This window comes from Pantherophis guttatus, chromosome 2 (genome assembly GCF_059756535.1).
Source record: "Pantherophis guttatus breed Tessera chromosome 2, ASM5975653v1, whole genome shotgun sequence".
Taxonomy (NCBI): Eukaryota; Metazoa; Chordata; class Lepidosauria; order Squamata; family Colubridae; genus Pantherophis; species Pantherophis guttatus.
This window is the reverse complement of record NC_142064.1, coordinates 36,244,075-36,256,570: the sequence shown is the minus strand read 5'-3', so window position 1 is coordinate 36,256,570 and position 12,496 is coordinate 36,244,075. Positions and strand designations below refer to the sequence as shown.

Sequence of the window (12,496 nt, the reverse complement as noted above, 5' to 3'; positions counted from 1 at the left end):
GGAGGCTGTGTTTACATTTAAGAAAGTTTGAACACAATGTTAATTATTTTGTAAGAGTTCTCAATAAGCTATTTCCTAGTGAAATCAGTATTTTTAAGGAACATGTGAGGAGAGGCAGAATATCCTATGGACTCCAAACTGCTTTGCTTTGGTTTTCTTTGGATATTAGCATTTCAGATGTCACATTTGTATCAGTTTATTATTTTGCTCACAGAGGATTTAGCTTGTCTAATTTACAGTATAGGATGGCATTATGGAAATATACTCTTTCAGTTTTTTAAAATGATGACAAATATGGTTACAAAATTTGAGTTCTCTAGGTAATTTTTATTACTTTTCACTAATTAGGAATTATTGTTTTGTTTCTATTACATAAACTGTGGGTTATATAATGTTTCATTTATTTAAATGGCAAGCATTATTTAGTGAGTCTCCAAATGGAGAGTTTATTAAACTTATCGGCACCTGGATGACCTTACATTGTGCAAATTCAGTTTATTTTAAGTAGTTTTTGTAAAAAAATGGTTGTAAACTTTCCAAACATTGCACCTCTTGTGTTTTCGTTCTTATGGAGGGTAATGAAAAAAGTGAGTGCTTTTACAAATGTATGAGACAGAGAATTATTCGTGGAAATCTTCAGATACCATGGTGATGGTCTTAGTATCTTTGACTATCCAAACAGTATAGTATCAATGCTTTGCAATTAAGTGTGTGATAATTATCTTGGTTTGCTCTGTTTGCAGATGCTGCAATGATGGAATTGAGCTGCACTGAAGCACCTCTTTATGTAAGTTCCACAACTTTAGACTTATGCCCTTTTCTTTTGTTTTGAATAGAGGCTTATTGAAAGGAAGCATGAATGAAGCAAAATATTGTGTCTTGCTTGACAGAATCTTCAAATTATTGAATGCTGCTGTCTCATTCTAACTGGGCCATGCCTTTTATGTGCACTGTTTCTCATTGTTCTTGAAGTAATTTTCACATTGCGGTATCCAGATATTTGTACTTACAGATAATGTAGCCTAGTTTGTACTTAAAGATAATTTAAATCATTTTAAACTTAAAATGTATTAGGACAGAAAATGTTTAAACCACGAGATATAGACATCATTGCAAATCCCCATTATTTTAATAGCTCCACTCAAATGAAGAACTTCAAGCCACTACTTCATAATGAAAGGCTACTGCTGGATAGTCCATGATATAATTGGTACCATTAAAGCAGAATTATTACCCCCCTTACTTCTCCCAGCACAATGAGCAGGAGACACTCAATGAAATTGGGCTAATTTATAGCGTGATGAGTAAAGTAACATGCATTACAGGAGGCCCCCTATAACCATTAAATTCGGAATTTAAAAGAATGAACTATGCATGGAATAGATGAGAGAAGAACACTCTTTGGAGTTTTAAGTGATGGTAGATTCTGGAATTAGGAGTATCTTTAAGACACATAAATTTATTTGAGAGGTTGCTTTGGCAATCCTTTGAAAATCTTGGATCACAAAATTCATCATTCCTAGTAAGCACAACCAGTGGATGATATCAAATTTTGAAGGAACTGTGCTGGGGAAGACTATAGCAATATAATCATTTGACAAATAAATGTGGGCAACCTGACCTTGTATAAACAGGCATACAGATGGAAATCAGTCACAATTGTGCTCTATTGATGAAACAGCAATAGCCTATGCTAGAAATGCCCCAGTAATTTGCTTTCTAATGCAGTATATATAAACCTCTTGGGATTCCTTCCATTAGAGAAACTCCTGCCTTATTAGTATATCTTCATGGGAAACACAATCAAGTTGGTATTTAAATCAGACATAGAAAGTAGTTCTTTTGTCTGTTTTTCTTGACTAGATTACTGGCTTGCTGTGTTTGGTTGAAATCTTATACAGTACATTTGGAGTTTGAAGATTTCAATGAATCACAATATTTGTGTAAGAAGGAGATGGTGAAAACAATCTACTTGAGTTTCAATCTTTTTACAGCGTGGCATAGAACTCACCAAAGCATAAAAAGATGATACACGTGCGACTTCTATTTTGTTTGGGAGAATACAGAGGGAGAGAAAGATAGTAAGGGTGATGATTTCATTTGTCAATACAGCACCCAGCAGAAATGGAACAAAATACCATTTCAGTTTTTACTTACTCAAAGTGTGAATTAGTGAAAATCTCAACTTAAAAGCTAGCAAGAGAGTGATTGAAGGATGGACATATGAAATTCAAATTACATTGTTGAACATAAGGATGCCAGGAATGTGACATGCATATAGGTTTGAAATCAACAGGATTTTAACAAATGTCTTATTTGTTTGGAGGAAATTATATGATGCCTGTAAAATACTAGTTACATTGTAGTATTAGTAAATTGTTTGGGGATGTAAAAAAGGGAATGGGGAATGGGACAGTAACACACCTGTTGGAAATAAGTTCACTTGCTTTTTAATGTACAGACAATGATCTTATTGTGATTAAGTTCAAATATTGTACATTTTCATTGTTTCTGTAAACAAGCCATTTATATCCCAAAGACAAATATTATTTTAATAAATTCCTGTTGATGTAGCTTCTTAGTAATAACTTTTGTGATATTAACTAAGACCATGCATGGAATTTAAATCAAACAAATATTCTCAAATTTAAGATTTGGAAGTAGCATTGTGTCATAATTTGCGATTTTAACTTTTGCTTTTCAGTTTTTTTAACTTCACATTTACAGTATAAAAGTTAGATCTTTAACAGGAAATAATGCAGTGATCTTTTTCAGTATTTTGTTTTACTGTACTATAGCTGTACTATACTATACCAGACAATTTGGTACAAGTAAATAATTTGAGACAAATCAATCTGTTTACAGCATAAAGTTAAAAAACTTTATATATTAAGACATCTTTACTGTGTTTGATGTTTTAAAATATGGTAGCATGTGAAATTCTCCCATTCATTTGGCAACAGCAATGGTGGCATATACTGAGAATGTGAATGACCTTTAAAAGCCATTTTAACTTGGAAGCTCTGGTCAATGCTTATGCCTTGTTGAGATGAATGTAAATGTGCATAAATTCAGAGAAAACCTTGATGTTGCACTGCTAGCATAGCAAATAGTGTCTAGCTAATGGGAAATGTGTGAACCAATTAAAAAAAGCTCTTTTGTCAAATGTCAACATACTTTTAGACTAAATGACAAAACTTCATAGTTAGCTATTAGGTGATATGTACAATCGCTTTATGTTCCTTCTATAAATTGAAAAGTTCTTTTGATCTTTTTGTACTCTGCAGATAAACTTTTCTTTTCCAATCTTTCCTCTATGGGCTTTAGTTGACTCAAAGCTAAACAAAATAAAATAGAATCAGTTCCTAAATGGATGCCTTTAATTCATATAGTTCCAAGGAGCACATATTGGTTTGTAAACTTTGGAAATTACAGTATAACCTTATGCTATCCCCAGATTGAAGAATGCTGAAATATTGTTATTGTTTAGTTATAAATGATTAAATTTCACCAAGATCTTTCTTGTAATTTCTCCATTCTAGTACAAGCAGAATATATTTTATTAATGGCCCTACCTAGCAGTACAATTTAAATAATAAATATGCTAATGGCACCATGTAAAAATACAAATGTTTACTACAAATATTTATAGTTTCTAAAGGTTTATATTCAAAAATTAATCTTTTACAATATGTAGCCATATGCATATGTTTTTATGTTCAGATTAAAGATGTGGAGTTGCATATTTTTTCCCTTTTTCTCTTTAACTTGCATCTTCTTTTACCTTTTTTTCCTGATCTTTATTTTCATTTGTAATTTATATTACAATAAACTTTAATAAAAGAAGAGTAAATTGTTGGCATATGTTCAAAATCATACCAGTTGTCTTTGTTCTTGTGCTTTATCTTGTATTTTAAAATTGTACATAATCAGGTTATGATCTGTTTTGTGGTCATCTGCTTATGTCTATTTTATTATAAATTTATTTATAATAACTGAATTCATCTACGTTCTTGTACCAATATAAAGTGAATTTCATTTCTATGTGTTCTGTTTGATGATGTCCATGTAAAAAGGCATTGTTTCGATTATTTGAAAACTATGTTATCAGGAAAAAAATATTGGATTGGCAGAAACGGATTAAGTTCTCTTGTTTCGTTTTGATTTCCAAATCATGTTGTCCAACTACATTTTTCTGTACTATTTACAAGTTTGGCATTCCAAACTTTGCCAACAAGTTTTGTTAAATTCAAATTGAACTTGACCATAAAATTTGTCAAATTCTTTTTTCTTTTGCATTGGAAATTGAAGAAACTTGGGTAACCATCATAATTGAAGAGTTGTTTGTGAAGTATACTTGATATTACAGTAGTCCTCAACTTATAACCATTCATTTTGGTGAACGTTCAAAGTTATAATGGCATTGAAAAAAGTGACTTGACATTTGCAGCATCCCGGTGGTCACATGATCAAATTTCAGAAACATGGCAATTGGTTCATATGATGGTTGCAATATCCCAGGGTCATGTGATCACCTTTTGCGACCTTCTGACAAGCAAAGTCAATGGGGAAGCTAGGTTCACTTAATAGCCATGTTACTAATTTACCAACTGCAGTGTTTCAATTAATAGCAGTGGCAAGAAAAATCATAAAATGGGGCAAAATTCACTTAACTGCTTAGCAATGGAAATTTGGGTCTCAATTGTGGTTGTAAGTCAAGGACTATCTGTATTGGGTCACTGAGTACATAGTAGCCAGGTGCTGATTGGCTATTTGCTTCCTGAGTATGAAAACAACAGTATTTTTTTTTGTTGATTTCAATTTGGTGATATCTAAGATGTTAAAGAATAACAAAATAGTGCAAAAAAGAAGGAAAAACATTAAAAAAATAGAAAAGTAAAAAAAATATAGTAAAGAAAAAAATATATAAAGAGTGACTTCCGTCTTCATCACAAGTATAAACATTTTTAGTAACTTGTCACCTTCTCTTAAAATACAACAGATGATCTCTTCTTCCCATATTTCATCTCATGTTTATGAACAAAATTTTTAAAGCCTCGTCATTCAGTCTTGGTCAGCAAAAGCCCATTGAGATTACCACAGATAACAATATTTATTTTAATCTTAATGAAATAAACCAAATTTGTATTTCTTCTTTTTACTTCTAACCATATGATCTTTAATTTCTTCAAATACTGTGCTAGAACTTGATTTCTTTTCATTTCATTTTGTCTCTTCTCACAAAATCCTTCCAAAGTTGAAGAAGCTTTTTTTACATGCCAGTTATCCAGGTCAATCTTTTGTTATTTATATCCCTTTTAATTATTAGGACATGAGCCAGTTTCATTTGTATATTCAATGTAGTATCTTTGTTCTTGTACAGTAACCTGTTATTTTTACATCTACTTTCAAACCAGTCTCAGTCTTCTTGTTCAGTAGAACTTGCTCTTCTTCTTTTCGATACAATCAGTTTATAATGGCGGACATTTTCAAAATTAACTTTTGGTTCTATTGTTTACACATATCCTTCAGTACTCCAATATTAAGGGATTTTGTTCTGTTTTCTGTTAGTAAGTCAAATTTAAGTTCTCTTCTCCTTTAATTGTAATCAATAGCTCCTTGTTCCTAGTGGCATCCAACTTTCAAAGTTCCATCCTATCATGTTTTTTAAAAAAAGAATGAAAAGCAACATTTTTTCCATAGGAAAGATTCTCCTAATTAATTTCAAAATCTTATTTCAAGTCCATCTGGACCTTTAGTCCATTTGTAATTTTCCAAAATCAATGCTCTAATTACCCTTTTACTGTTTATTCCAAAAATAATTTTGAAAGTTCTTGAAACTTGGATTTAAATCTTCTTTTTCTAAGGACTGAAAACAAGGCTCACCCAGTGCTTTAAAACATGTCATTGGGAAGGTTCCTAATAGCTAAATAGTTAAGAATTGGCCCTTCCCACCTGTGCTGGCAGAGGAGGCATGCTATGGGCCCTGTCAACCCTATCATTTCAGCTAATGAGGGGTCCAGGAGAAGGGCCTTCTCTGCTGTTTCACCTCCCCTCTAAAACATCTTGTCCCCCAATGTGAGGTCGGTCCCAACCTTCCTGATCTTTTGTAAGGACCTAAAGATCTGTGGGCATCACAGTGGAGATGGTTGATTCAGTAACAATAGATCCCACCTCCCTCCCTACCCTGGCCCGCCCTCCCTATCTGTAATTGGATTTTAGAAGTTGGCATTAACTTATTTGTATGTGTTGTGTGTGAAGTTACTCTGTGGTAAGATACAAACAAATAAATTTCCGAAAGTGTTTAAGAAATAAGGCTCAGTGAACCTTATGTCCATATAGGCTACATTGTGTGCATGGTTGAAATCCCTTGCCTCCCAGCTACTCGACTCACAAGTCAACCACAAAAACCTCAGTTCCCGTAGTCTACTGACAAGAAGCAGCTGTCTAGCATAAAAGTGGGCGAAATCATAATCTCTCCTTTTTCTGGAGAGACTTTGCCAGATAGACTTCACTGTCTGCTGCCGATCCCTACTGTAGTGGTCCTTCTGGTTCATTATAAATTTTAACCTGAAGTTAAGTAAGACAATTTCTGAATAAAAGATACAGTGGTTTTAGAATTAAGATTTATAGCCCTGGCTTAAAGCCTGATGCAAAGGTAGTCTGCTATAAAACATGAGGCAGGTTTCCCGTTGGCAATCCCAGCTCATTAGCCCTCCCGAGAAACCAGACAGGAAACAAAATTAGATGAACTAATTCTACTTTATTGTAAAGCCAAATTAACAGAATCTTGCAAGTCTGAACATACAAACTTCCTGCTGCCCTTTTAACTGCTTGATCCATTATGGCAGGTCTTTCCTAAGTTTCTTTCTCTGACACTTTAAGCCACTGGGAGCTCCTGTCTCTCTTGTCTTATTGTTTCCTAGGCAGCATCTCTTCCCCTCTTTCACCAAGGTCAGTCATACTAGTTGCATGAGCTGTAGTAATAGTAAGCCATCCAGAATCATTGAGTAGATGGCATAGGAATGTGTAAACAATACATAAATAGATCTGTTCTTCACTAAAAAATTGGAAGTATTCCCTAAAGTCTCCCTGTAGAAGTTCCATATTGCAGTGTATAAAAGGATAGAATATTTAAGAATTAGTATTTAATTTCACCCTGGACTGCTTTGATCAATCCTATATTCAGCTTCAGTGTGCTTCAGGGGTGAAATCCAGCAGGTTCTGACAGGTTCTGGAGAACCGGTAGCGGAAATTTTGAGCAGTTCAGAGAACCGGTAGCGGAAGTTTTAAGTAGTTCGGAGAACCGGCAAATACCACTTCTGGCTGGCCCTAGAGTGGGTGGGAATGGAGATTTTACAGTGTCCTTTCCCCAGGAGTGAGGAGGGAATGGAGATTTTGCAGTATCCTTCCCCTGCCATGCTCACCAAATCATGCCCACCAAGCTACTCCCACAGAACCAGTAGTAAAAAAAATTGGATTTCACCACTGGTGTGCTTATATTAAGCTTTGATCTGGCAGACCACAGAGGCCTCTGATGAATACAGTGACTGGATATTGATAGTTAAAAACAGTGGATGATAATATTAATGACAAAATATTTTGATTGTTGAATATTATATGTAGTAGAGATTGAATATCTGTTTTCATCTTTGGCTTGTTCAAAAATTCTAGATAATGTGTTTGGTTATAGCAAAGTTTCTCTGTTAACATTTGGTGAGGATTAGGGTTAGGGTTGCATTTAATTCTAGACCTAGAATAACCTTGTGACAATTATCTATAGCAGTGATTTTTCAAGTATGAAAATATTAGTAAGCTTTATGATAAATATCCCTTTGAGGACCTTTGAAACTATTCTGCCTGGTGCTCCAGTTTAATTATAATTTAATTAGAATAGAAGTGTGATATATATAGGGAACTGGTTTGGGACTCTGTTATGATCCTAAAACAAATATATATTTGAAATCTAGTATATATAATTTGGTGTTAGACTAACCTCTTTAGCCAGATTGCATTAAAAGTAAACTATCACTTCCTAAACACTAGATAAACACAACAGATAATTTGTGAAATATATTTTGGAATAAAGTATAGAATTGCAGAGAGAAGAGCAAAAGGACAAAGACAGTATCAAGCAAGAGGGAAAAATATGATTTTCTTTGGTTGAAATCTCTTTGTAGAAGAACGATTAGCAATGCATATCTTATTTTTTTAAGCAAAAATCCTGATTAATTGGTTGTTCTGAGTTGGCTTGTTTAGCTCTTCACTACAGTAATAATTTACTGGACAACATAAATAAAAGGCAGGCAAAAAGATTTCTTTATGAAAAGAAATGGGGGAACACTTCAATCCCCCAGTAAATTCTGCCACTGAACTTCAGTTTTCCATTGAAAAAGGATTTTGAAAGAGTGAAAGAGTCGAATTATAATAAATAAACCAAGAAATATAGTTGTATTTCCTTTGACTTGAATTGGGTAATGTTATCTTTAAATTATTTGTCACTTGGCTCCCTAATACAAGATTGCCTGTGATAATCTCAAACATAATTCATAATGATATGAATTATAACTAAAAATTAATAGAACAATACAATTGTTGTAATAATAATAAGTAGGAAATTGTAATTACTGTTGTAACCTATTATATTTTACTACGTATTTATAGATCTCTTTCCCTATACACATCCAATAGTGAGTAACATAACTGAGATTAAATGGACACAGTTTCTAAAATTTTCTGTCATAGAGAATAGAATAGAGCCAAACCGAACCGAACCGAACCGAACCGAATAGAAAAACAGAGTTGGAAAGGACCTTGGAGGTCTTCTAGTCCAACCTTCTACTCGGGCAGGAAATCCTATATCGTTTCAGAAAAATGGTTGTCCAATCTCTTCTTAAAAACTTCCAGTGTTGGAACATTCACAACTTCTGAAGGCAAGTTATTCCACTGATTAATTGTTCTAATTGAGGAAATTTCTCCTTAGTTCTAGGTTGCTTTTCTCCTTAATTAGTTTCCATCCATTGCTGCCTTCAGGTGCTTTGGGGAATAGCTTGACTCCCTCTTTTTTGACCCCTGAGATATTGGAACACTGCTATCATGTCACCCTTAGTCCTTCCTTTCATTAAACTAGATATACCCAATCCCAGCAACCATTCTTTATATGTTTTAGCCTCCAGTCCCCTAATCATCTTTGTTGCTCTTCTCTGCACTCCTTTACATTGTGGTGACAAAAACTGGCTGCAGTATTCCAAGTGTGGTCTTTCCAATGCATTATAACCAGGGGTGAAATCCAGCAGGTTCTAACAGGTTCTGGTGAACCGGTAGCGGAAATTTTGAGTAGTTTGGAGAACTGGCAAATACTGCCTCTGGCTGGCCCCAGAGTGGGGTGAGAATGGAGATTTTGCAATATCCTTCCATTGCCACACCCACCAAGCCATGCCCACAGAACCGGTAGGGAAAATTTTTGAATTTCACCCCTGATTATAATGTGATATTAACACTTCACATGATCATGATTATGTCCCTTTGTTAATGCAGCCTAGAACTGTGTTAGCTTTTTTGGCAGCTGCAGCATACTGCTGGCTCATATTTAAGTGATTATCCACTATGACTCTGAGATCCCTCCCACAGTTACTACTATTAAGCCAGGTACAACCTATACTATACCTGTGCATTTGGTTTTTTTTGCCTAAATGTAGAACCTTACTTTTTTCACCATTGAATTTCATTTTGTTAGATAGCATCCAATGTTCAAGTCTGTCAAGATTCTTCTGTATCTTAAGCCTATATTCTGGAATGTTAGCTATACCTGCCAGCTTCATGTTACCTGCAAATTTGATTTGATCTATCACCTCATCCAGATCATTGATGAAGATGGGTCTAAAACAGAGCCTTGGGGTACCCTTCTATGTAGATGCAGTTCTATTGAGGACTGCACGTTGAGTGCGGTTGATCAGCCAGTTACAAATCCATCTGGTGGTGATGCTGTCCAACTCATATTTTTCTATCTTATCAAATATAGGTAATACTTGATTTATGACCACAATTGAGCCCAAACGTTCTGTTAGACATTTGTTAAATGAGTTTTGCCTTATTTTATGAACTTTCTTGCCACAGTTGTTAAGTGAATCATTTCAGTTATTAAGTTAGTCACAAAGTTGTTACATGAATCTGGCCTCTCCATTGACTTTGCTCGTCAGAAGGTGGCAAATGTTGATCACATGACCCTGGGACACTGCAACCGTCATAAATACAAATAAGTGGCCCAGTATCTGAATTTTGGGGATGCTGCAGAGGTCGTAACTGTGAAAAATGGCCATAAGTCACTTTTTCCAGTGCCGTTGTAAATTTGAACGGTCACTAAATGAACTGTTGTAAGTTGAGGACTACCTGTAGTGGGTTGTGGTCTACTTTATCAAATGCCTTACTGAAGTCCAAGTAAATTATATCCACAGCATTCCTCTGGCCTACTAATTTTGTCACTTCGTCAAAAAATGCAGTAAGATTTGTCTGGCATGATCTGTTTTTGACAAACCCATGTTGGCTTTTGGTTAACATCAGCCAGTATATTCACATAAGATTTAGTTAGCTTTTACTGCAAAGTATGAATTTATCCTTCCTTTGAAATGATTTTAGTCATCACATCTGGGACAAATTTGGAAATGGTCTTGGTTTTTCTGGTTTTACTCAGAAAATACTTGTGAGTTTCTCCAAAGTGTATAGTACTTGAAATAGATGTTTACTTTCAATCCTTTTCTAGATCGGGTTACTGGTGCCTAGAGAGAAAGGCAAGAATACTTCTTTTAAACAATGGCCTTTTAAAGTAAGCACGCAAGGCATAGAGGTTTTGTGGAAAAGAATGGTTAAAGTTCTCGTTTTGTTGTAATAAACTAGTTCAGATATAACAAGGGAAGTCAGAGAACGAGAAAGTTATGGAGAAATAAATAATATCCATGAGGATCAGTTGTAAGCAGATCCTTGCAGACGGAAGCTTTAGTCAGACTTGGTTCTCTGCCATTCATATGGCAGCTATTGAAGGAGCAGTCTGGAAATCTCTCTCAACTTTGGGTTGTTGGCTACTGAACAGCCTAACAGTAGTTGTGATTTGGATGGAAACATCTTGATCTATTTGGACCCATGTGCACAGTTTGCATTTTCCTATCATATCAAAGTGGGAAGATTGGATAATTGTGCGAGCCAAATATTGAAGTACATCCTTGAAGTACATCCTTGTAGCTTATAATTATTGGTAATTGCAGAATGACCAAACTGAAAGTCTGGCTGAGAAAGGATAACTGACTACAATCACTTATCTTTTATCTATAATTCAAAATATACAGAAATGTAGGTATTCTTTAATTTGATACTAAATAAAAAAACAACCAACACTTTCCAAGGCTGTGTAAAAAGGAGTCATAAGTGTAGATAGAATGTAATCTACAAGCCATAGTTAAACATGAAATATTTTAATTGGGTATAGAACTATTATTCTGGATATTCAGAAATATAATGGATAGCCAATGGTTGCAATTTTGCAACCTAAAGTAAGAAGATAGATCTTGGATCTTTCTATGTTTTTTCAATATTCTTCTATAGTGAGCAGAATTGTAGGCGGGCCAAACAGATGGAAAAGGGAGGCTAGACAAAGAAAAGGATCAAAGAGCAGGTGCAAATCCCTGTGTCTGTTGAATCGCCCAGTTAATTAGGCAATGTGAAGTTATATTCTCAATTTGCAGGTTGCATTAGGGAACAAGCTAGGTAAGCAACATTGCCAGGCACTTTTGCTTGGAATCCTAGAGCTACTTTAAGTACATCCAGAATTATTTTTTAATGTGTCTATCTAGAAATCATATTTTTTAAAAACCACTCCTTCAGTACAATTTCCTCTAAGTCCCTAAGGTAGATAGTGTGTGTATGGTATGTGTGTGTATGTGTATGTGTATGGTTGGGTGGGTTTGGGTTTGCCTGCCTTTGAGCCTGCAGTTTTGCCTCAGTTTTCTTGGTGAGGCTTTGGAAGTAGTTTGCCATTGCCTGGTTCCTAGGGCTGAGAGAGAGTGACTGGCCCAGGTCCCACCAAGGCAGGACTAGAACTCAGTATCTGCTTGAGGCAGTCATGTAGAAACGGAGTATTTTTTGATTAAGTCAAAAGTTTTATGAAACAAAATAGTTTCTGTCCCTCCCCCCCCAATAGTTTTTAAAATGATCTCTGCCCCAGTTTTAAATGCAGCTTGTGTTTAAGAGATGGGATTATTTACTAAGAATGTCTACTTTAAAATCTTTGGGATATTGGAAATAATTGTCTGTTCTTGGGATTCCAGCTCATGTTTACACCTGCATTTCATTTTTATAAAATAGTAGTATCTATATGCACACCTAAGTCTCAAAAGCTTTTCACCTAAGTCTAAGCATAGGTATGAAGAATTCAAAGAGATGTGGAAGAAAGTAGATCCAGATGCAAGGGTGTGTCAGATTTACACAGATTGAATTAATTTTCACC

The 12,496-nt window shown here is 34.9% G+C and overlaps 1 protein-coding gene across 3 annotated transcripts in view; it reads left to right on the top strand.

The window, feature by feature from the left end:
• ARHGEF28 (Rho guanine nucleotide exchange factor 28) overlaps positions 1-12,496 on the top strand; it is a 144,730-nt gene that overhangs the window by 11,237 nt on the left and 120,997 nt on the right. For all 3 annotated transcript variants that reach the window (XR_015732105.1, XM_034441149.3, XM_034441152.3), the window contains exon 2: positions 744-787. Coding sequence is in view for 2 of the 3 variants with exons in the window: in XM_034441149.3 (XP_034297040.2) it covers positions 744-787 (44 nt within the window). In the remaining variant the exon portion in view is untranslated. The remainder of the gene's footprint in view (positions 1-743; positions 788-12,496) is intronic.